The sequence below is a fragment of the Dendrobium catenatum genome, unplaced genomic scaffold (assembly GCF_001605985.2).
Source record: "Dendrobium catenatum unplaced genomic scaffold, ASM160598v2 fragScaff_scaffold_257, whole genome shotgun sequence".
NCBI classification, from domain to species: Eukaryota; Viridiplantae; Streptophyta; class Magnoliopsida; order Asparagales; family Orchidaceae; genus Dendrobium; species Dendrobium catenatum.
The window spans coordinates 132,709-157,825 of NW_021318719.1; the positions used below are offsets into that span (position 1 = coordinate 132,709).

Here is a 25,117-nt window from a genome sequence, read left to right on the forward strand (position 1 = left end):
ATAAATGTTTCCCTTATCACATTTCTCACAAATGCCTCATGCCTCTTATGATTTTATTCAAAGTTAAAATAATAAGCTTTATTATCATCATGAATATTCAAAGTTAAAATTTATAGAAAAATCTATGAAGATTTTCCCTTTAAGATTTTTATTTATATCGTACTTTCGACAAAAAAAAAATTGCATACAAATTAGATCCTCACTCACAGATTGGCAAATAACTTGTAACTCTTTGCATCGAGTGCTATTTGCCTCACAGAGGAAATGCAGCCGAGCACAGTCAACCCCGAAAAGACTGTGATGATGACCATGTTGACCCAGTAAATTGCCTTCCTCACAGATGATCCAAATGTGATGTTATACATAATAGCTGGTATCATAAAGTCCATTGGCAAGATTGCGAATGCTCCTATCAATGCAGTGAGATCCCCAAAGAATGGAATCATGGCAGCAATGAGGGTACTAAAGGCGACAACTAATGAGCGAGAAATGGTTCTTGGAATCACATTGCGTGGAGAGTATTGATGTTTTTTTGGGTCGGCGAGGAGCTGCTCGAGCACTTCATTGGTTGGTTGTAGGTAGACCTGCATAAATAGAAATATATGTATTTGTATTAAAATTAGGATAAAGTTTTAATTGAAAATTAAAAAGTCTAGACTTATATTTGTGTTCCACACGTGTAATTTTTACCACTGAGACAGCAAAAATTTGAACGATACAGAAGAAGTTGATCATCATGTAGAGCGACTTAGGAACAAGGACACTGCCATCAGAAGCGAAGAAGTTTGAAAGGATGTTGCTTTGTGCTTGGTTTCCAAATGCCCAATATCCTGCTATAGCAACACTAAAGAAGGTGCTGATCACCACCACATAGCAGAGGCAGAGTCCCTTAAACATTTTGCCTTTTACTGGCGGAGCAACAGTTGCCTGCAGTATAAGTTTTAAAATATTATAGAAGTAAAAATCTAAATTTTTCGTACATTTGGAAATGTGGGTTTTGAGGCAGAATTAGCCATCTAAATAAGCGTCAAAACTAAATGCTACTTCTATCCACCATCGAATGTATAAGCTGATCAAGAGCAAGTCAAATGCTAGGATATTCTTTTGTTTGTCAATCTTTTTGGTGGTCAACAGAAGCATATAAAAAAGATGGCTTAAAACATGTTTTAAATTATTAAGAACTTTAAACTATTAATAATTGTGTTCTTTTTTATTATTATTGGCAGATACTGAGAGTGATTGGGATAAATTTATATCTCCAAATTCATTCTTCATTATCACTAAATATAGAGCGAATAAAAGATTTCAAATCTCACTGCTACAAACGAATAGAAACAAGAGGGAGAGAGAGAGAGATGAGGGATTGTCATCTATGATAATATAAGAGTTTAGGTGCTTGTACGATCGAGAAAGATCTTTGATAGTGTTGCAGACTTTGCTTCTTTTAAAAGAATTTTGAATAAAATAGGATTAACTAACTTTTGGATTCCTATAACAAAGAAAGAGAGTATGATTGGGAATAGGGAGGGAGAGAGAGAGATTATTCCGTAAATACGTAGAAAATGAAAGCGGGAGAGATTTTGTGTTTACCTGAATTTCTGGTATAATCCCGCTGCCATAAGTTGTACCAATTATAGATATTGCAGTAAATATGCCAAAAAGCTGGTCTTTACCCGAGCCAGGAATGGAGTAGTCTCTCATTGGAGCACGAGAGGAGTACCCTGCATTTCATAAACCTATTTTTTTAAGGATAATTACAAAAATACTAAAATATTTACTCAAGCATTTCAACTTTATCAACTTTTTTCATTAATTAAAAATAGAACAAAATTATGAAAATATAATAGTTTTATGCAATAGATATTAGCAATTCTAAATGTAAAAGTGCAGTTACAAGCACAACGAATCAATGGTAGATCTGATCCCATGCAGTTAGCATTGAATAGTTGGAATGATAGTGCAGTTGTGTAATTGTAGGCAGATACTGTAATAATGTAATTGTACTTTACCACCTCCTTGCAAAATGGTAGTCCGAGATGGATCTTCGGCATTCGACGAAGATGGCTAAATTTTGTTGCTTACCATGGGTTGGTGAGGATACACGGGTTGATCCAAAGATTCATTTGCTAAGATCCATTTCCCAACTTTATTGTTTACATGTAATATTATTTTATTTTTCAACAAAAAGCAGCAGCACAAAAGAATAGATGAGCCATTGAAGCTGTGCCACTATAGATAACATTTAGCTTTCTTCTTCATTCAATAACACAAAACCAGGACCGAAGAATCTAGCCATTCATACTTAAGTGAAAAACAAGTCATCTTTAACACAAAAGTGAAGAGCTTTAGTTTCTACTTGAAGCATTGAGGGAAAGAAGATCGATGGGTAATTATACAAGTGCACTCATAGTGAAGTGAGAATTCTATTCGATTGCCATGGGAGCTTTTTCTCGCTTGCTAGTTTTGTGGGGCACGCTGGAGGGCTCACTATAGGTAAATCAACAATTATCGGCGGTAATTCTGGCGGTCAAATAACCGTCGAAAGTACCGGCGGTTTAATCGGCTGTTTGACCTCCGGTATTTACCGACAGTTTATCCAGTAGTGTTTAATAATAAACCGCCGAAAATGCCTGCGGTAACCCTCAGGTAGGCCGACGGTTTTCTATTTTAGTGTTGCCTTTACCGGCGGCTTGGCCGCCGGTGTTAACTATTTTTTTCCAGCGGTAGAAACCACTGGATAACCGCCAGAAATTGATCTAAAATTGGCCAAGCCGACCCTTCCTCCTCATTTGTTCGCGTATCTTTTTCCTCCAAACTCCACTCCGCTCGCGCTCGCGCTCGCCTCTGACTGACTCCGCAGGAATCCGGCCGCCGGCACCGTAACTCTGGCCGACGATCACGCCCTCACTTCGGCCGCCGATCACACCCACTCTATCGTCGAAATTTCTTGCCCTGCCCGTCGACGCCCTTCATCACTCCAGCTAAGCCGAACGCCACGAAGGTTTGAATTTTTCCTCTTACTAAACTTTTTAATATTATTTTGAAGATTAAAAGTTGTTAGACGCGTGAAGAATGAGTGTGTTGGTTCATATTTTTAAGAATAAAGGTAACAAACAAGATTGTGTGAATTGTAGAAGAATTATGTTAATGTGTCATACTTTAAAACTATGGGAGAGAGTTATGAAGCATAGGTTGCAGCGTGATGCTAATGTTTCGCCAAATCAATTCAGATTCATGCAAGGTAGGTATACTATGGAAGCTATATATTTTTTGAGTGTGTTTGATGGAGAATTATATAAAGAATAAGGAGGATCTACTGGCGCTAGATACATCAATACCGAATGACTTATTTTAACAGCCAAAATTTTACATCAAAACTGTCGTTTGAGATGGCCGATACGCCGCCAGTAATTAACTGATAGTCGCTGGCTCTATGACCACCGAAAATTACCAACTGTGTTGGCCGTCGGAAAGCAGTCAGAAAATTTAGACGCCGTAAATTAACTGTTGTATTTTGTTTCCTACGTGTTTTTTGTATATATTTCTCGGGCATTAGGATGTGAAAATAGAATAGGGTATATGAGATTTTTACAAAGTATTTTGAAGAAATTATGATCTATTTATATAGGTTTTAAATTTGTTTTTATACATTTAAAATCTATTTTTAAAAGTTTTTAAAAATTTTAATTATGTTTTGTAAATCAATTTAAGGCCAGCTTATTTGTAGTTTTTAAACAAAATAAGACTATTAAGATAAATTGAACAATAAGTTAGGTTTCAAAAACATTTTAATTTCTCATCATTCTTTCCTCTCCGACAACTCTGGCGATTCTAGGGTTTTCTCCTTCTCAGCGATCTCGTCCGCTTTCTTCTGTTGTTTTTGCTCTAAGTATTGGATCTTCCTGTGGGGATACTCGATATGTGATTTTCGTGGTGATAGATTGGGTTGTTTCAATGGAGGCGCCAACTGCAGCTAACCCTAGCAAGGGGAAATCTGTAGCACAAATTTTTACTAAGAATCAGGGCATTTTTAACCTTAAAAAAGAAGGTAAAATTGCTCCCGCTCACTCTTTTAAAGATGTTATTTTCGGTAGTTCATCCTCAGGTGAAAATATTTCTTCCTTTACCCCTTCCATTTTTAAGGGTGCTTACAATTTTGATTTATGGTGATGAGGTTCTCAAGCTTGTTTATCCCTTATTTTGAAAAAATTTAGGTTGTTGTAGTGAAACATATTGTTAGAGTGGCTTTGGACCAATATCCTATTGTGTTGAGGATATTCGATTCCGCTACTAAGAAGAAAGGAATTATGAAATTTGAAGATGTTTGGGCTTCTTATCATGCTTCTTCTCTCATTGTTTCTAGATCTTGAAATAAATCTTATGATGAGGATGATATCCAAATTCTTAGTAAAAAATGTAAAAGAGCTCTGAAGGATCTATTCTTTTGGTGTAAAGCTAAACTTAAGAATTTTTTGTATTTAAAAGAGAGCCTTAAGGAGGAGGTGTTGCAACTACAATTGGAGCCTTGGAGGAGTCTGATATCAGGTGGTTATGTGAAGAAAAAATGTGGCTTTTGAGATCTAAAGTTTGCAAACTAAATGTGTATCTTGCGTGGTTGAATACATGGTGGAGGCAAAGGGCTAAGGTAAGATGGATAGAAGAGGGGGATTTCAATTCAAAGTTTTTCATGCTTTTTGTTAATGCAAGAAGACATGGGAATTAGATTACTCAAGTGAAAGATGTAAATGGTATTATGATTGAAGAACAAAATGGAATTGAAAATGTATTTCTCAATTATTTTCAAGACAATTAGAGGGATAGGGAGTGTCGTCTGAAGAAATGGTCAGCTCCTTGTAAGGTGATAGATGACTAAGACAGGAGAAAACTAGAGGCAAAATTCTCTAGTATTAAGGTTATTAAGAATTTTGGAGAAAATAAATCTCTGGGTTGTGATAGAATTACTTATTCCTTTATTAAAGCTTATTGGAATATAATTGGAGATGATGTTTGCAATGTAATTAATTATTTATTTTCTTATGGTAAGCTTTGTCATGAATGGAAAGAAACACTTATTGTTTTGATTCCAAAGGTCCAAAATCATTTGTCTCCTTCTAACTATCGTCCAATCAATCTTTATAAATCTATATACAAGATTGTGACAAAAGTTTTTTTAAAAAGACTTCTGTGGGTGATTCCAAAAATTATATCTGAAGATTAGGTGGCTTTTGTCAATGGTAGATTAATTTTAGATCACATTCTTTTGGCTCAACAAGTGTTTAATAAAATCAAGTGTTCTAAATCCAAGAAAGGCCTCATGGCTATCAAGATAAATATGGAGCAAGCGTAGCATAGTGTGTGTTGGTCTACACTATAATAGGTGTTGGATGACTTTGGTTAATTTTTCTATCAAATTCTCTAGGTTGTTGATGGAATGTGTCGTTAATCCAAGGTTCTCTATTATGATCAATGGATGTAACTCTAGGTGGATCGAGGGAAAGAACGGGTTTCGGCAAGAATGCCCTCTTTCTCCCTTGTTATTCATTATGTGCTCTCAACTCCTTTCCAATGCTTTTAGTCATAAGGGCATGTGACTGGTAATCAATATCTCTTCAAATGCACAAAAGATTTCTCATTTATTGTATGTAAATGATATTTTACTATTTTTGGAGGCTAAAATAAAAAATGTTAAGAAGATGATGAAGATTCTTATGGACTATTGCAATTGGTCTTGTCAAAAAATAAATTGCCAGAAATCTTCTTTGATGTTTGGCAAATCTATCAATAAAAGGAGAAGTAAACATATTGCAAAATTGTTTGGTTTTAAAGTATCTGGGCGTAAAATTAGCATTAAGGAGGTTGGTTAAATTAGATTTTTAACATTTGATGGATAAATCTTTAAAGGTATCGAATGCCTAGGGGAATATGTATATTTCTCAAGCAGGGAGGATGATCCTGGTTAAATCTGTTTTTCTTACTTTTCCATTATTTCACTCAACACATATATTAATCTTTTTGAGTTTATTGAAGGAGTTTGATAAAATCTACATAAACTATATTTGGGATAAACATAATGGTGGCCATGGTCTTCATTATGAGGCTTGGAATGTTTTATGCAAATCAAAGAAGATGGGGGATGTGGACTATATTTGGCTGTGTCAAAGTTGGGTATTTTAAGAGCAAAATTTACTTGGAACCTGATGAACAAACCAGATACTCTTCTTAATAGAAATTTGTTGGTGAAATATGGTGAGAATTGGTGGAATTGTGAGGTGAAGATGAAAAGCTCTGTTTCATGGAAAATTATTCTAGATGGGTGGAGCTCTGTCAGTAAAATTTTAAGATGGGAAATTTCAATAGGGTCTACTATTAATGTCCTTAAGGATGTGTGGACTCTTGATCAAAGCATTGATAAGTGGCCTACATTTGTTGCAGAATTGAAAGATGTTAACATGACCCTGGATTCATTTATTTTTATGGGACCTGGAACATAGCTCGACTAAAGCTATATTTTGGTGAAGATTTTGTGGATATGATCAATCAAATTAAAATTTGTCCAAATTTGGTTAATGATAGGATGGAGGTGAAATTTAAAATGGCTGGAAAACCATTTCGGTTCTTATTTCAAACACTTTGTTTGATGATGACAGGGATGTGAATTATTGGTCACGGAAATTGAAGCTTAATCCTTGGGTGGAGCTTTTCTTATAGTGTCTACTCAATAATGCTATTCCTTCTACTGGTTTTCTAATGCATAGAAGATTAATGGATAATAATTTATGTCCAAGAGGTTGTATGGAAAATCAGATAGATTGAGTGGGTGCCATGAGGTGGAGGATTTGGTTTTTTTTAAAAGGGTTCAATAATGTTTTATTTCAATTTATCAATTGCAGTTATAATAAGTTAGCTGATTGTTTTGCTAATTTAGCTGTCTAATGATTTTATTTGGGATGTTCTTAGTGATAATAATATTCCTCCTTTTATTTCTTTGTTAAAGGAGAAATGTGGTAGGTTGCTTATCTTTTAGTAGTTTGTAACTAGGTGGTTTTTATTTAATGCAAGTTGCATCTTCTTTCAAAAAAAAATCTACCAATTTGATTCTCTTTTCTATAATTATTTTTAAGAATATGATTACAACTGTTGCGTCCAGGAGTATTCGCGATGGTAGAGAAATATAAAGTTTATCATCTTAGCATTGTACGAAAATCTGGCACGCAATCAGATAAGGAGAGAGGGTCTAGCATTTATGAGACACCAGAATTTTTACGTGGAAAACCCCTAAAAAGGGGGGAAAACCACAGGGCCTAGCCTAGTTTGAATGAATCCACTAGTATTGCAGTCGATTACAAATGAGGCCCTTCCTTGGGAGAAGGCCTTAGCTTGATGTACATTTTATAGAGTACATTACATGATGTGAATACAAAGAATCACTATTGGCATGTTCATTTGATCGGGAGGATCGTAGTCGGCGGGCGACGAAGGTTGGAAAGACCTGTAGTCGGTGGGTGAGGGATGTCAGGAGGACCTGTAGTCGGCGGGCGACGGAGGTCAGAAAGACTGTAGTCGGCGGGCGACATAAGTCAGAAAGACTGTAGTCGGTGGGTGACGGATGTCGAAAGAACTGTTGTCTGATGACGAAGATCAGAAGGACGACGTCAGGTGGAAGTTCAACAAAGGAAAGAAATCCATCTTTGCATAGACGTCCAGCGAAGTCCGATAACTGGTAGAAGTCCGGCATCAGGTAGAAACTTGGCGAAGAGTGAAGGTCCGACGTCGGGTAGAAGTCCGGCGTCTGTAGGTGGCAGAGGAGAACTCCGGCTTCACTTGGGCGGAGTTTCGGCGTCAGGAGGGAACTCTGTTGCAAATTAGGAAGAATTTTAGCATCACGTGGAAGTTGAGAAGAATTCCTGCATTCTCTCGAATATCACGCAGAATCCCGGCGTGTTCGAGCGGCAGGATCGAAGAGCTCCGGCGGTGGTCGAGGATGAGCTTCTTCCTTCTACTCCTTCTTATCTTCTTCTTCTCTCTCTTCACTTGAGTCCCTTTGGTGTAGAATGAGGGCTCTATTTATAATTTTTCTGGAGTGGCATAGCCCGTAAATAGGCGTGAGATCATGGGCGAATTGGGAGTGGTTTGAATGGACGGCCGATATCGAATCCTTTGATCATCCACCGTTCGTTGGATATTTGAAGGCCTTAATGATGTTGTAATTCAGTGATCTTAGGCTCATTGGATTTGTCTCGTCGAACCGCTCGATTTGAGTATAAGCTCGTTAAAATCGGAGACCGTTTGGTAGCTCAAATTGCTGTTTGAACCTTCCAACAGCGCTTCGGGTCCTTGATTCGGACCCGTTTGGGCTCGGATTGGGTTGAATTTGGTGTTGTTGGGTTCGTATTTCCGAGACGCTCAGTTTGACTGTAAGTTTGCTGAAATTGGAGTTCAGGTGCTTCCGAATTTAATTTTTGAAGTTTCCGATTTGGGTTTTGCATCGAGATTCGTGCCCAATCAAGATAATTTCACGATAATATATCAACAACCAAACCTAAGCTTGATAATCAATTGTGCATGGGTATGATATCTAAATCGCTTTGGATAATTTGTGGACTTTTTCTCTCTATTTTGTGATTGTGTGGATATTTGGGCTATCAAAAAATATTTCCAACCACATAACTGTACTATTGTTAATCCTAGACTTCAAAACGTTTTGCGATCATATTTTTCAAGACATAACACTTGAATTATCTTAATTATAAAAAAAATATATCCCTCAACATAGATCGATCTATCGGGTAATAGTCTCTAAGGATAAATTTAGATATATATATAATCAGACATTTCGAGCAAATTTACATAAATAAATTGAAATATAAGTAACTATCATGAACTTATGTTAAATAAATTGACTTACCAATATAGATAGAGCTTGCTGTAGCGCATGCACTGTAAACAAGGCAGAGAATGAGGGAGACGAGGTTGAGGTGCCTCAGGGAATGGAAGGATGGGATTTGTGCAAGAAGCAACATTAATAATCCTGCGAACACTATGAATTCATAGAGCTTCATTGTTCCATGTGGCTTCTCAGCTAAGTACATAGCCTGCAATATCAAACACACGGAAATAGTAAAGGTTGAATATGTATTTTAATGTGCAGTAATATTACAAAACGCTTCTTTTCTTTGGCTATTGTGGGATGCATCAAGTGCATGGATGAATGATTAAAATAAATTATTTTATATGATAACAATTAATTGTAAATGCGTTAAGGAAATTAATTTTAACAGATTCTGATAATTGGCTATATTTTTTCATTAATATTTTTTAAGCAATCGTATCTCATTTAAAAATAGATTTAGAGATGAATAAATAACTTCTAAAAACAGCTCATTTGGTTGCTTGTAGAGTTAGGCTTCCCTTGGAACAACTTTCTTACTGCTTTTTGAAGCAGTTTTTTAGTATAAAAATCTTTTTAAGTAAAAAAAAATTGTACTAAAAAGCAGCTTTAAAAAGCAATAAGAAAGTCATCCCAAACAAGGCCTTAGACTTCTTTTGGACAGCTTGCATAGTGTTTTGATTTTAAGACACAATCATAACTTATGTTCGGCTACTACTTTTTCATTACTTTCAAAATAAATTTGAGCAAGGAAACTACTTTCTATAATAGTTCTCAGAAAAGCTACTTTCTCCATATCAACTTTATAATAACATTTATAAAAAGCAGGGGCCTTTAGACTTCATTTGAATAGTTTTCTTAGTATTTTGCTTTTCCAATCACAATCATAATTTGTGTTTCTTTCAGAAAAATTTTATATAAGTAAACTGTTTTCTACTCTAGTTAAAAAAAAAAATTACATTCTTCACAATAATTGTAGTATTGACATTTAACCCTAAACTAGATGGTCCTAAGATAATTAAAGAGACTTGCTTCTTGCTTTTATGTTATTACGATAATTGGACTCCTAATTAAACTTCGAACCTTGAGGGTTATGCCTGCAAGAAGGATGCCACCTACGACGGAGGCCAAGCAAAGTATGAGCTGCATCGGACCAATATAGTAGCGGCCCCAGAAAGATCCTGCAGGAATGTACGAGTCATTATCTCTATCATTTTACCCATGGAAGCAAATAAAGAGGAAACATCAAGTTATCAAGAAAGAACCAACACACGAAGCATTAGTTGTAACGTTCATAAAGTCATAAGAGAATTCTAAAACTTCCAATGTTAATTTTTTTTGTGTGTAAGACAGTGGAGTTGTTTCCAAGTTTATAAAATATGTCGTTCTGTTCTCCCCTAAAAGTACAGACAAGACTGAAAGTGGTAAGAAGTTAGAAACTTTGTTTGGCAACTCCAACAAGAATCCGGGCTACGAGATATGCATAAGAATGTTCAAAGAGTTAAAAGGAAATAGAATGATTCTACAACCAAGAATGTCGGTTAAAGTTCTTTGCTACATTTGCACTAGCTTATCTGGCTACATTAAATATTATGGTTTAAATTTATTTTATTATCTGTTTTATTTCCAATATTTTTGCTGTATTTCCATTTTGTGCTGAAGTTTTTTCTTCTTGCAGGTATGGAGGTTCGAGAATTGAGGTGATGTTGTTGATTCTTTTTTGCAGAAAGACCGTGCTGATTGATTACTTTGAGAACTTTTCTTTTTGGGCACTTGCTCTTTGCCGTCATAGATTGTATCTAGGAAATTTTATATTTTGGGTGTAGGGGACTTTCGGCTCGTAGTTTTTTTTTTCTTTATTTAATTTTGTAGCTCTTCAAGCAATTCATTAGTGAGCTGAAGGTCCCTCTTTGGACCTTGTATTTTCCTTTTTATATTAATGCGTAGGCCCCTCCGAGGCTTCCCCGCCCCTGCATTATATTAACTCTACAAACTTAGATAGAGTATTAGAGAATGTATTTTTATTCTTATTAAAAATATGTGTTCATACTTATCTAAGAACTTATTTGAACCATGTATGAATATGGTTCAAGCATATTCAAGGATATGCCCACAACTTTTTGAACCATGTTTATTCGATCATTACTCCTACCATATTTGATCATCAATTGAAAAAGATAGGAACATAGTTTGTGCACACGTAAGAATAATATGGCCTGAATAATATTTTATATTGCATTTGAGCATAGTTAAACATGGATCAAATAATATTAAAAAATGGTTTGATAAATAGTTAGACATGTTTGAACCATATTCAAAAGTGGTTTGGTTTAAACAATGTTTGAATAACATTAAATTATATGATGAAGAAGTATTTTCTAAAATGAATCAAATATCAACATGGTTATATTGTATGGAAGAGAATGAAAAAAAAAGGTAAAATAGTTGGCATTCATTGAAAAATAAAGCAAATGATTGATTATAAAAAAAATAAAACAGATGATTGATTATAAAAAAATAATTTTCCTTGAATATCTTTTAGATTTTATATATCAAAGTGACAAAAGTTGGTAAGAAACAATTTTGCTTGAAATTGAAGGTTATGTACTACTTTAATGGAGCATATTAAATAATTTCAATTCTTTTAATATGAGCTTTCTTTTTATGAATAGGATAACCTGCTCCTTTTGATACTAGACTTCTATATATGCATCTATTTTACTCAAGAAGATTGCAACTACAATTTTTCATATAAATGATGATACAAGATTAATCAAATCAACAACATTTACTAAAGTAGGTGATCATGTGGAAATACCACACATGTAAGAAGGTGATAATGTGGAAATGCAACATGTATAACTACATGATATTATGGAGGTACATGCTACAGATGAAAGTGGTTCCATGGATTATACTTAATGATAAAGCATCCATTGGAGATCTCAATCCTAATTCTTAATTAAATTGAAATTAATTAGCAAATGAGTAAGATATTGTGTTTCTTCATATAACTTCAAGATAAAAGTAATATTTTAAGAAGTGGAAAGTACATGGATAACTCCCATCTTACTATTAAATATACATGTATTTTTGGGAGACACCTGACTTTACTAAAAAGTTAGGTTAGTTAGGGAAATATAATATAGTACGGAGAGTATATGAGAAACTAATAAATCATTGTGAATAGTAAAAATAGCATGAGCTCAAAAATTAACATTTTAACTCTCTATGTATAGGGTTAAGAGGGCTATAAGAAAGACTATACAAAAACATAGAAGAATAATATATGATCTGATATGTACAAATTAATACAGACATGTGTTCTGAGATAATTTTGATGAATATCTAGGAATGTAATTAGGAACGAGGCCTTAGGAATGCCCTTGAGGGAAAGAAACCTAGATGAGTCCTTTAATATGTGAATCATGGAAAAGTATGTTAAAATGAGTGCGAAAGATAAGTGGAAAAACTCTTATAGCGAGTGATGAGTCCTTTGGACAAATGTGGTTATGAGTTGGGCATGAGCATAGTTGATGAAGCCATGATAGTGTTTTATCTAGTTGTTTACCTCCTATGGCTTAAATGGGGCAATCTAGGGAAAAAGATTGCCTTAATTGGGAAAAAAAGCTGAGAGGTGAGTCCTCTTAGGATACGTTGCTATAGGGGAGAAGACCTACAAAAGCAACTTTTCATGTTGAACTCGATCAATACATATGAATCTCTAATTAAACATCATAGGGAAAAGCTTAGTGCTAAGTAGAAAAATCGGAAACTCCAAATTACACAGTGTTATAAAAAGTTCTAGCTAAATCTATATTTTTTGTGCAAAAAATTATATATATATATATATAGGAAGAGATCTGAATCAACCAAACATTTATTATTTCTTCTGCAAAAGAGATATAATAAGCTAGTGAGCAAATATATAATCGTTGAGATAGTATCAATGCATATATTAGTGTGTTTTTTGTTAGTGGTAAGGGGATTCCCTACACTCCTAGATCCATTAATCAATTGTTCCAAATCCCTAACTATCAACTCTATGGAGATCAGAACCTTAACTTTTATACCTTTGCTATAGACTATGAAGATACATTAGATTTTTAACCTATAGAAACCATAACATCTAGTGGGAAAAGAGAGGACAAAATAATTAATTTTCTTGCATTTGCCTTAACCTAGGAGTCTATGGCCTGACACTATTTTATTTGTACAATGCTTATGATGAGTAGAAGCATAAGTGAGGTGTCCATGGATAGGATGGTCCTTAACTATTGTAACCTTGCAAAAATAATTTACTATTAATTAAAAAAAAACTATCTAATATAAGCTTAGAGGGTTAACTTCAGTGGGCTTAGGATACCCATATGTTATTTTTGAGTTTTGTGAATCTACAGATACCCATATGTTATTTTTGAGTTTTGTGAATCTACAGGGGTAGTAGGGACCCAATGGAGGAGCAAATCTTACCTTCTTCAATCATAATAAGATCTAAAATCCACTCCTTCAAAATATCCTTCGTAGAATGAGGAGAGGAATCTATTCAACCAACCCAATTGAGCTAGCAATGGGGTAGAGATCCTAGTTTGCTAGGATATCTAGTTGCAAACCTCTAGTACGTAGTGGAACATATTGAGTTTCTTTAGATCACTTTGTTAAGAAATTAACAAGACTAAAGCAAGGGATGTATTCCTGATATGACCAAATGATGCTCCAGCACCAATACCAATATTAAAATGAGTCACTCAAATTATCAATAAACTTTTGTTTTTTCCTTAATATTGTTTTGCAAATGAATATGAGTATCATCATATATGCTAAGAAAACTTCTGATAAAACCCAAATATAACCTCCAATGTATTTCCCTGTTACATTTTTTAATCACTAGTTAATGAAATGCAACCATTCCTATAATTTTAATTATTTGAAAAAAAAATTAATTGATCTTGTCAATCTTGTCTTTTACGAGAAGAACAAATCAAATTGATTATATGATACAAGTTTTTGAAGAATTGTCAAATTGGAATAACATCTTATAATAATGATATTAATGTAACAGAAGCATATTTGTCAAACAATGAATATAATACAAAAAATGGCAATGATTCATCAATAAAATCTGTAATTAATTTCACTCACCTCACATATTACTTGAACCTTTATATCTTTGATCTATATAGTAATGTGTCATATATATAGTGTCATATAATTTAAATTTTGAATACTTTATCAACCTTAAAATTTTATATAAAATAAAACATGCTTGAAATAAATAAAAAAGTAAGTACTTCTATGCACTATTTAGCTTTAAACTTTTTGCTACCCTACGTGTAACTTTCCTTAATTCAAATTATTATTTAAAAACATTTACTTATAATATATCATTAAGCTGGAAGATTGTTCATTTAAAAACATTTATTAAATATTATTCTAACCTAAACTTAAAAAGGGAGAAATTTTGGAACAATGTATTGAGTTAGGAAGATTTTTTACTGATTTAATTTATTTGAAAAATTGTATAATATATAATTAATTAATCAATTAGTATATTATATTATAAATTTCATTAGAGATTAGTATTACAGAAATTGAAATGAGTATAAATTAAGGTCTAAAAACAAAACAAAAATTATAGAGGAATTTACATGAGGATCTAGATTACATATAGATAAAAAAGGAGTTGCTAGAGATTTTAATACTTTTGCTTGGCAAACTGGAAAAGGGAAAGCAGTTAGACTCAATTGAATTGATTCTATTAATGCTTATCAACGATTATAAATAGAGGTATTCCCCATAATTGGAGAGGGTATTCATACAATATAGTAGACATATAATGTGGAGACTTAATTTCATGGTGGAGGATTGAATAGCCTTAAAGTATTGAATTTTTTTTAAAGAGATTTTGTATGATTTATTTGGTAGTTCTCCTTTGAAGTTACAAGACCACCAACCAAGAATTCCAATATTAGTTTTGATGCTAGGAGTTCAAGCTGGTGTCAATGGTGTACATTAACCTTATTGGTAATGGGTCGATGGCGTACAATGATAGTGTGAGCATTGACAAATGATGGAGTTGTTGAGCATCAATTTTAGAATCGATAATGTGTTTCAACTATAAACAATGTTGTATGATGACAAGTGATCGATAGGCATTGTGTTGTTGGAGCTAAAATCATGCATCGTTTATATAGGTGATGACATGCATTGATTTTATTAGCAATGGCAAGTGATGAAGTCAGTGGGCATTGACGTTGATGCTAATCATATGCATCGACTTCATAATTGATCGTGTATGTTAATGCTATTAGCAACAGTGGTGCATGTCAACATGGGCGTCAATAGTATGTATCAGCCTTATAGGTGATGACGTGTGTCAACATTATTAGCGTTAGTGAGAGATAAAATTGATGAGTGTCAACATTAGTGTTAATAACTTATATCAATTTTCTTGGTGATGTGTATAAACATTGCTAATAACAAGTTATAAAGTCAATGGGTTCTTGTGTTGGTGTCAATGACAAACATTGCCCTTATAGGCAATGACATACATCAAAATTATTAGGAAAATAGAAGACAACGTTTGCGGGCATCGGCATTTGAATCGATGCCATGCATCAATTTTATAAGTGATGGCATGAATGTGGTGGATGATAAAGTTGGCCAGTATCAACCTTCATGTTAATAGTGTGCATCGGCATTATATGTGATTAAGAGAAATGATGTTAGTGAGCATGGACTTTTATGTCAATGTCTTGCATAATCATTTAAGGAGATGGTTTTTACCAAAGTTGGTGGAAACGATAGGGGTTGTGGCTGGAAGCATTAATATTTTTGGTGATGGAATGCATCAATTTTATAGGCAATATTATGTGTTGATATTGGTGGCAGCAGTGGGCAATGAATTTAGAGGGCATTAGTATTTTTTATTTTATGATATACAACGATTTGAAAGTTGATAGCATACATAATTGTTGGAAAATTTAAGAGTGATGAATTTAGCAGGATTCAACCTTTGTGTCAATGTTGTACATCAATATTTTATGCAATAGTGTTCATCCTTCTTGCTAGCAATGATGTAAAGGAGTAGTCGGGAGACAATATAGCTTAGCGATTTGGTGTCATAAGATCTTAATTAGGTGATGGTGATTGTCATACCATAGTTAGGTGAAGGTGATCATAATATTGTAATTAGATGATGGTGATTCAACAATTGTGGTTAGGCAATAATAATCCAATGAAAATAGTTAAGTTCTAGAATTTTGGTGATGGTGGTTAGGTGGTGGTGGTTAAATGGGTGGCAGTTTGATAGAGACGCTTGGGCAACAATTATCTAATGAAAATAATCCTATAATGGTTATCAAATGATGAAGTCAAACTGCAATGGTTGGGCATGAGTGACCTAACAACTATTGCTAAGCGGTGATGATTTGTTAATAATAGTCATGGGTTGGGCAACAATAGTTTGGTGTCATTGAACTAATGGTAGTGTAAGCCATGCAATGTTTGCTTAAAGGCAGTGGTTGAGCAATAGTTGTTCAATGATGATGGTCAAACAGAGATCTTGGAAATCTTTAAGCTCTTTCATCCTTTTCCTTTTAGATTCCCTTAATATAGAGAATGTGCCATATTTCTTCTTTTTTTAGAGAGAGATTTTTGTAAATCTTACCAAATTAAACCCTGAAATTCTCCATCGGACAATTCAAAGTGATGTGTAAAATAAGCAATTTTAGGCTTACTATATTCATCTTGTCAATATGTTTTATTTAATTGTAAGAATTCAAGATATGAAGATCATGTTATAATATTCAAAGATTTCTAACTGTTGCATCATGAAATATTCACGGTAGTAGATAAATATAAAGTTTAAAGTCTTAGCTTTGTACAAAGATACAGCACGCATACATATGAGAAGAGACAGTGCAACATTCATAAGAGCGTCAATATTATTATGTGAAAAATCTTGAAAAGGGAAACGACCACATCCCTAGCTCAGTTTGAATGAATCCAATAGTATTTGTAGTTGATTACAAATGAGGCCCTTCATTGGAGGGAAGACATTGGCTTGATGTAACAAATATACATCATATAGAGTGTGCTGCATGGTGGAATTAGGAAGAATAATTATGGACATGTTTATTTGGTCGGAAGGATCGTAGTTGGCAGGCTATGGAGGTCAAAAGGACCGTTTTATGGTGTTAGAGGTCAGAAGGACCGTAGTCGGCGAGCGACAGAAGTCAAAAGGACCATCGACAGAAGTCCGGTGTCGAGCAGAAGTCTGGCGTCCGATAGAAGTCCGGACTTCCGCCGGCATCAGGTAGAAGTCCGTCAAAAGTCATGCATTGAGCAGAAGTTCAGTGTCGGGTGGAAGTATAGCGTCGGGCGGAAGTCCAATTTTGGGTAGAAGTTCGATAAAAGTATGGAGACAGGAAGAAGTTGTCCGACGTTGGGCGGAAATTTGGTGTTGGATTGAAGTCTGACAGAAGTCCAGAGACAGGCAGAAGTTCGCACTGAAAATAGTAAACGACAAGGGGGGGGGGGGGAATTGTGAAAATCTTTTTCTTAATAAAAGTAACCCTAAGCAAGAGTTCTTTTTTTTTTTTTTTTGAAATTTTATAACAAAATTTTAAGCAAGTTTTCTTCCACAAAATTTCACCATGCAATAGTTATAAAAATTAAATGTAAGTAAAAAGTAAATGACGATAAGGAAAAAACACACCAAGAATTTTATAGTGGTTCGGTCAAATTATGACCTACGTCCACTCCCCGGAGTCCTCCATTCCGGGATTTTCACTATCAAAAATAGTTCTCTTTTTGCCCCCCTTGGCAAGGCGGAGAAGCCTTTACAAACCTCCCTTTCACCAACCCAGCGTGGCGGAGTGCCAAACTCTGTTTTCGCCCTCCTGGCGACGGCAGAGAACCTTCTCGTTTTTCTCCCTCATGGAGAAGGCAGAGAACCTCGAGGTAACGGATGTAGATGAGCCTTTCCCTTGGAGATCCTCCCTCAAATTCTTCTAGGGCCACAGGAGGAGCAAGATGCAGCAAGCTAGGAGCAACCGTGTGATCTCCCTCACACATCTTCTCCCTCACAACGCTCACCTCCTCCTTCCTCTCTCAACCCTCAAGAATTTCTCTAGAGCTCTCTCCCTTGGAATCCCTCTCTAACCACGTTCACCCCCTCTGTGATTCTTACTGAAAAAGGACTTGATTGACATCTAAAACCGGGCTCCAAAAATCTCTGATTTCAAAAGTAGCCGTTACTGTTCGTACAGTACGATTACCCATCGTACAGTACGATCTTCATAAACAGACGTCGTCCTGGTACGAAGGTGTACGAACAGTTCAAAAACAATTCGTACTGTACGATATAATATTGTACGGTACGATCCACAAAATACTATTCGTACAGGACGATGGTCTGGACGATCAGATGTCGGCTCTGTTCATCGTATGGTACGATTACTATCGTACAGTACGATGTGACAAAAACAAAGAGATCGTCCAGGACGATTTCTGGGATGATCATACTTTGTCTCTGTTCATCGTATGGTACGATCAGGTTCGTACAGTACGATGTTCAAAAATTAATTAAGCTTGGATTACATGCACTAATTATGGGTTAATTTAAGTAAGTATTAAAAATAGATCATACAGTACGAACACGTTCGTACAGTACGAACGGCGCAAAATCACTTACTCAAATTAAACTACGGCTAGTGTTTTGGATCTGAACATATCGTACAGTACGAATATATTCGTACAGTACTCTATTCACAGTATCGTCCACATAGCTCTGATCGTACGGTACGAATTAAAATCGTACAGTACGATCTCCAGAGAAGAATTTCTATGACATTTTGCATTTAAAAATAAACTCTCCCCCTGTGTGTGTGCATGGTTGCTCTTACTCTTATGCATTTTTTGGCTAGACTCAATAAAATAAAATAAAATAAATAGAAAAATACAATGTTTGACTCATACTCCTAATCTACCCTTTCTTGAGTCTTTCTTTCGTCCTGAGTCACTTGTGATCTTCCTGAAATGTTAGTACTCAAGGACAATAGCAAATAAAATAGTATTCAATAAAAAGTTGTTCCAAAACACTCATTATTTGGCATCATCAAAATCTCAAACTCGGGGTCATGGGTTGCAACACGCATCTGGCGAAAATCCGGTGTGGGGTAAAAATCCGGCAACGTGCGGAAGTTCGACATTGGGTAGAAGTCCAGTGACAGGCGGAAGTCCGACGACGGTCAGTGGTCGGGAGGTAGTCGATGATGAGTTTGGTAGCAAGAGAACTCTTAATTCTCTTACTTCTATTCTTTCTCTTCTTGCTTGGGCCTCCTTTCTCCTCTTCCGATAAGAAATGATGGGTCTTTTTATAGTTTATCAGAGTGGCATGACAAATAAATAAGAGAAAGATCAAGGATAAATTGGGAGTGGTTTGAATGGATGGCTGATGTTGATTCCCTTGATCATGGACCATTTATTGGACATTAGAATGTCTTAATGAAATCAAAATTATATGATCTTGGGCTCGTTGGATTCTTCTCGTTGAGCCTCTTGATCCGACTATAAGCAAGTCATGTTTGGAGACCGTTTGGTAATCTAAATTATAATTTGAACCTTCCAAATGTGCTTCAGGTCTTTGATTGGGACCCATTTGAGTTCGGATTGGGTAGAATTTGGTGTCGTTGGGTATGTATTTTCGAGACATTAAGTTCGACTATAAGTTTGCTGAAATTGGAGTTTAGATGTCCCCGATTTAATTTTTGAAGTTTCCAACTTGATTTTGCCTCGAGATTCGTGTCCGAACAAGATAACTTTTTGATCATATAGCACTAACAATTCTTCAAGTGTTTTATTTCTGCTTTTTTGAAGTTAGATCAAATCACTTCTAGTGTCGGTAAATTCATCTTATCGACACATCCAATTTGTCTATAAATTGATTAAAATTTGAGATCTACAAATGAATGTAACTTTTAAAATTTCAAATTCAAACATTGCCTCCGTAGTCATGCCTGAACAAGTTGATAATTTGATGACATGCTACTTATATAACATTCTATTCCATAAATTACCATTCAAAAACAGAAGTGAAACGTACATTTCATGCAATTATAGGTTTTATTATTGTGAGTTAGACATTAAAAAATAGATAAAAATATAGTATTTTGTATGTAAATAATCCAAACTAAAACAGGAATTTCACGTAGGAAAAAAAAAATCTAACCGAGAACGAGGCGAGCCAAGTCTCTAAAGCGAAGCAGGCGATTGCCTTGCTGTGCATGGTGCTCCAAGACTAGGGAGATGAGGTTGTAAGAGTAGAATGTGACGACAGCCGCTACCAGGAGGTAGGCCACGCCGGCCCCCCATCCCATCTTTGCCAGCGCGAATGGCAAAGTCAGCAGCCCCGGTGCCACAATTGACGTCGTCAGATGATATCCACAATGAAGCCATGATCCTGTACACCAAAAAATATATAATCTCTAACTGTTAATTACCGCTAAGTAATCCTAATTAACTCATTTATATGTGCAAGGTATCAATAAACTCCATATCAAATACAAAACTCTATTAGGCTTCATTTTTTACAGTTATCAGACCTTTTTTATCTGAAAAAATAATCTATCTTAATGTAATTTATATAGAAAAATATATATGCATATATGTATATTGACAGATTAATTCATAGTTATTTTCTGTTTAAAGATATAATAAATTATAAAAATTGGCCATAAGTTTAAGAAATTAAAAAGAACTACTTTTGAATAAACATTCGGATTTTTAGCAGCATTAAAAATGAATAAAAAACTGTATAGAATGTTATGGCCGAAAAGTAAGGATTAATATAAAAATTTTTAAAGCTACTTTTGAAATATCTAAAATATTAATTAATTATTTGTTAGACTCATCTGAAAAAGAGATGTCTTGTAGCCCACGTGTTTCATGCTTTAGGTAGGCGTACTTTTCCTTATTTTTCTTAGGCTCATTTGGGGGGCGAATTATTACATCCGGTCACCAAACGTACGAACACCTTATTCAAACGCATCACGTCACCCGAATACATTGAGTCCCGGTGCAATTTGGTGACTTGGCGCGTCTGGATTGGTGCCCGACGAATCCGGACACCGGACGTAATAGTTTGCCCATTTGGAGGGTGAATTATTACGTCCGGTCACAGGAGGTCCGGACACCCAATCCAGACGCGCCATGTCACCCGAATACACTGGGTCCTGTTGTATTTTGGTGACGTGTCGCGTCTGCATTAGTGTCCGGAAGAATCCAGACACCGGACGTAATAATTTGCCCATTTGGGACTGTTATTTTAGTGCTTGTTAAAGCAGCTTTCTTTAAGAAAACAGAAAAAAAAAGTTTTTCAAATGGAAGCCTTAGTTCCCTTTATAATTGGAATATTTGAGGGCTTTTTATCTCTGCACGCCAATCCAGAGAAATAAACTCGTAATTTCATCTGACTAAGTAGTCTCAAAAATGAATTTTTAGACGAAAATTCTACGTTACAGTCATTGTCATTAGAATCTAATCTTAACTCTATTGGAACATTGATTCTAGAACCTTAGCTAGTATCCAGTTCAATTTCATTCTCGAAGAAGAATCGAGCTTGGAATTGTGCCAGGTTACTGTTCAAACAGATAGCTCCACAATGGGATATTGGAATACGATCTGCAAATGGCGTTCTCATGGAACTTCCTGGCCTGTTATTTGAGCAAGTTTTCTTCACGAGTTCGATAAACATTGCATCCAGGTATATTTAAAATTCATTAAACTTAATTTGAGATTAATGATATATATATATATAGTTATATTATATTCATTTTAGAGTAAAAAGAATAATTTATATCAGTTTACCTGACATGATTTTATTGTTATAATTTATGAGTCTGAACTGAAAAAAAAAATCTTAAAAAAAAAAGTAATAATTAAAACTTACAAGGCTCATAGCTCATCTTGATTTTATGGTTCAGAGTTTTGATTATCAACTAAGAATTTTTCTACTTCAGATCTTGTGTATGTAATAATGTATGCATGATTTAGATTTAAATGTCTCAAAACAAAATTTCAACAAATATGATTAAAATTTTTATACTAATTCTAAAAATATGACTTATAATTGTTATTGATAATTTATATTTCCTCACTCTTATTTTTTATTTTTTAGTCTAACCAAATAATATATTTTTTCCTTTCGGATGCTTGAATAATAATAATCGTTTGAATTGATTATTATTATTATTATTTAACTTATCTGACCTGTTCGATCACTTCCTTTTTTTTTTTTTTGACATGTTCACTTCCTGTATAACAGAAAAAGTTATATATATTTTGGACTGGATATAGTAAATATTAAACTATCTATTCGAAATAAATATTTCTTAATCCTTTTTTAGGCTTCATTTAAGATTGCTTTTGCAGATGTTTTAAAATTTGATCATAATTTTAATTTTTATAAAAAACAAATACAAGACTTTGTTTATTTAAAATTAATTGATGTTAACATTTTATTTAAAAGGATAATAAATTTTAATTAATAATAATTAATTTTTAAGAAAATTAATACTAATTTTACCTAAAACCACAAAGTTTTAAACAACATTAAGAATTATATTAAACCTTTGGCCCCTTCGCTGCAGCTGGCCCAGCTCGCTTTTATAACCTCATAAGTTTTATTGATTGATTTTCATATACTTTCCTTTCTGGTCTTTAGTTTGTTGTTTTGACTACAAATTTCTACATTTTCGAATTTTAATTTAACAGTTCAGCTTCTGCATGGAAATTTCTCATAAGTATAATTTTTATTATTAATAAAAACAGTTAAAATTTAGAAAATAAATATTAAATATGATTAAAATTTTAGTTTTTGTTATGAATTTCTAAATGCAACGACTATATTGCACATGCATTCGGCCATCTATATAACTTTATTAAAATTGATAACCAGTGGACAAACTTCTCCATTTCTGTATGAGTAATAATAATTTATTTCATATTACATATCATAATACAGTACAGCTCTTTAAAATAATAAAAAAATACAATATAACGCATGCATCAACAAAAGATTAAAAACATATTCAAAATTGAAATAAAGATGATCAGTTCTAGAACATCTAATATAATAATATCAATCACTTCTTTAATTCAGAGACATTTTATATCATAAAATTGTGATATGAATTTTTTGCATTAAAAATCTAAATCTGAAGTAAAAATCCCTGAAAAGAAAATGGAAGAAGAATATTTTTGGGAACCTTTGGACTTGAGAACAAAGAGAGCTCCTGCGTCCAGCTGCTTTTGATCGGCTTCAGAAATACTTTCTACACTTATATTTTGATCGCATTCCATCTTCTCTTCCATCTTTCTCTCTGAATCTGAAGGCGCAATAGCTGCCATCTCTACCTTCTTACTTAAGAATAACTGGGAGAGTAGTCTTTAGAGCGGAAAATGTGAAGAAATTGTGGGGTTTATATTCAAAGGAGTAATTTGCTTCTTTATTCGGTGGCTTGGACTGCTAATATAATGTATCGCAGACTTCCAAAATGAGATTGTGGCTTTAGAAACGAGGTTAATGACGGTCCAAGTTTTGGAAGATCTGATATTTTGAGTTGCCAGAAAAATAAGCTTTCTTGCTTTAGGGGTGTACTTTTCTTTGTTTTTCTTAGTTCCCTCTTTAGTTGGAAAATTAGAGGACTTTTTATCCCTGCGCGCCAATTTAGACTAACATTCTCTTCTGTACTTTCATTTGATCAAATAATCTCAAAAAAAAAAAAAAAAAAAAGACCAAAATTCTTCGTTGCGGTCTTAAGTCATTCGACGTGATTGGACTCTAATCTTTAATTTATTTGAACATTGATTCTAAAACCTTAGCTTGTACCAAGTTCAATTTCATGATCGAAGAAGATTCGAGCTTGGAAGTCTGCAATTTACTGTTCAAACAAAGATAGCTCCAAAAAGGAATGTGAATGCGATCTGCAATGGCGTTCTCACGGAACTCCCTGACCTGTGATTCGAACAAGTTATGGGCAGCTCTTGGCTGGTTAAATCAATTTTTGGAAAAAAAAAAACATTTTGAAGTGAAAATAAGTGTGAATATAAATGATAAATCATCAAATTTTATTTAAAAATAACAATATATGTGAAAATTTTATATGATATTAATTTTTAGAAAAATATAATAATTATATTATGATAGTCTAATATGATTTTTATTCTCATGAAATATATTTATTTATTCATGAGTTATTATAAGTTCAAATTGCAAATCATCTTCACCATAACATAGATATTATTATGCATTAGTTATAATAATATTTTCCTAATTTTTGGGCTGGATATTGATACAATTCCTTAAGAAATTGATATATGTCGGTAAAAGTGAGGGTTATGAACCATTAGGTGTCTGTTATGCAAACCGATTTCACCCAAGCATTTTAGACATGCTTAACTAATTTTTGAATATCTTTATAAGATTTTTTCATATCCATATTGGAAGATATAAAAAAAATTTAGCTAAAAGTTGAACAAATAACATAATTACTTTTACATTATTTTATTGTTATATTATAAATATCACTAACTATTATATATTTTTATTAAATTTCATTTTACTTTTTTTCATTTCTATTAATAGAGAACAAAAAATCGGGTTTGAGAATAAGAAAGGAGAGAGAAAAAAACTAGGTTTCGAAGAGCCATTTTTGTTCATTAGCCCAGTTGAGAAATTTATTCTGTTTCGAGGTAGCTTATATTTTGCCTATTTCAATTTTAAAAAATTTAGTGCTTTATGATTTTCGATCAAATTTGTCTTTGTTATCAGAAAATGTGAATAATTTATATTGGTAAAAAATCCACCGAATAACTTTTTATATGTTATATACATTGATGAACATTTTAAATATTTTATGAAAAAAATTTATCGGCTGATTCTTAAAAGAAACAATTTTTATCAATTTAGAAATTTATTTTATAATTTCTAAAAATAGCGCATTACTTCAATTATACCTTAAGAATATTATTATACATACTCTCTGATAATTTTGTAATATTTTGCAATAGTAAATTTTTTCTTAGTAGTGTTTTTGTTGCCTACCATTGATACATTTTTTGCAATATCTCAATTTAATCTAATTATACTTTAATTAATGAAATGTGTAAAAAAAATATAAAAGAAATGTTATGTGATATTATGCTGGTGTTAGTGGGCGACCGAGA

At 33.8% G+C, this 25,117-nt stretch overlaps 1 protein-coding gene across 1 annotated transcript; it reads right to left on the reverse strand.

The window, feature by feature from the left end:
- Window positions 1-203: 203 nt before the first annotated feature.
- Window positions 204-23,312, reverse strand: LOC110097025 (GABA transporter 1). Its single transcript, XM_020823235.2, has 7 exons — window positions 23,158-23,312; window positions 20,121-20,351; window positions 9,971-10,068; window positions 8,906-9,092; window positions 1,591-1,721; window positions 691-927; window positions 204-584 (listed from the first exon to the last, which is right to left on the reverse strand). Exons 1-7 carry the CDS (start codon window positions 23,297-23,299, stop codon window positions 204-206), a joined length of 1,407 nt encoding a protein of 468 aa, XP_020678894.1. The 5' UTR covers window positions 23,300-23,312.
- Between the last annotated feature and the right edge of the window lie 1,805 nt (window positions 23,313-25,117).

Excerpts from the sequence above, each read along its gene's own strand:
- LOC110097025 (XM_020823235.2), bottom strand. The coding sequence starts at position 23,299 with ATGGCAGCTATTGCGCCTTCAGATTCAGAGAGAAAGATGGAAGAGAAG. Across the intron at positions 20,352-23,157 it reads CTTTGTTCTCAAGTCCAAAG|GATCATGGCTTCATTGTGGA; the intron begins GTTCCCAAAAAT and ends TTTGGTGTACAG. Across the intron at positions 585-690 it reads AAATTTTTGCTGTCTCAGTG|GTCTACCTACAACCAACCAA; the intron begins GTAAAAATTACA and ends CTATTTATGCAG.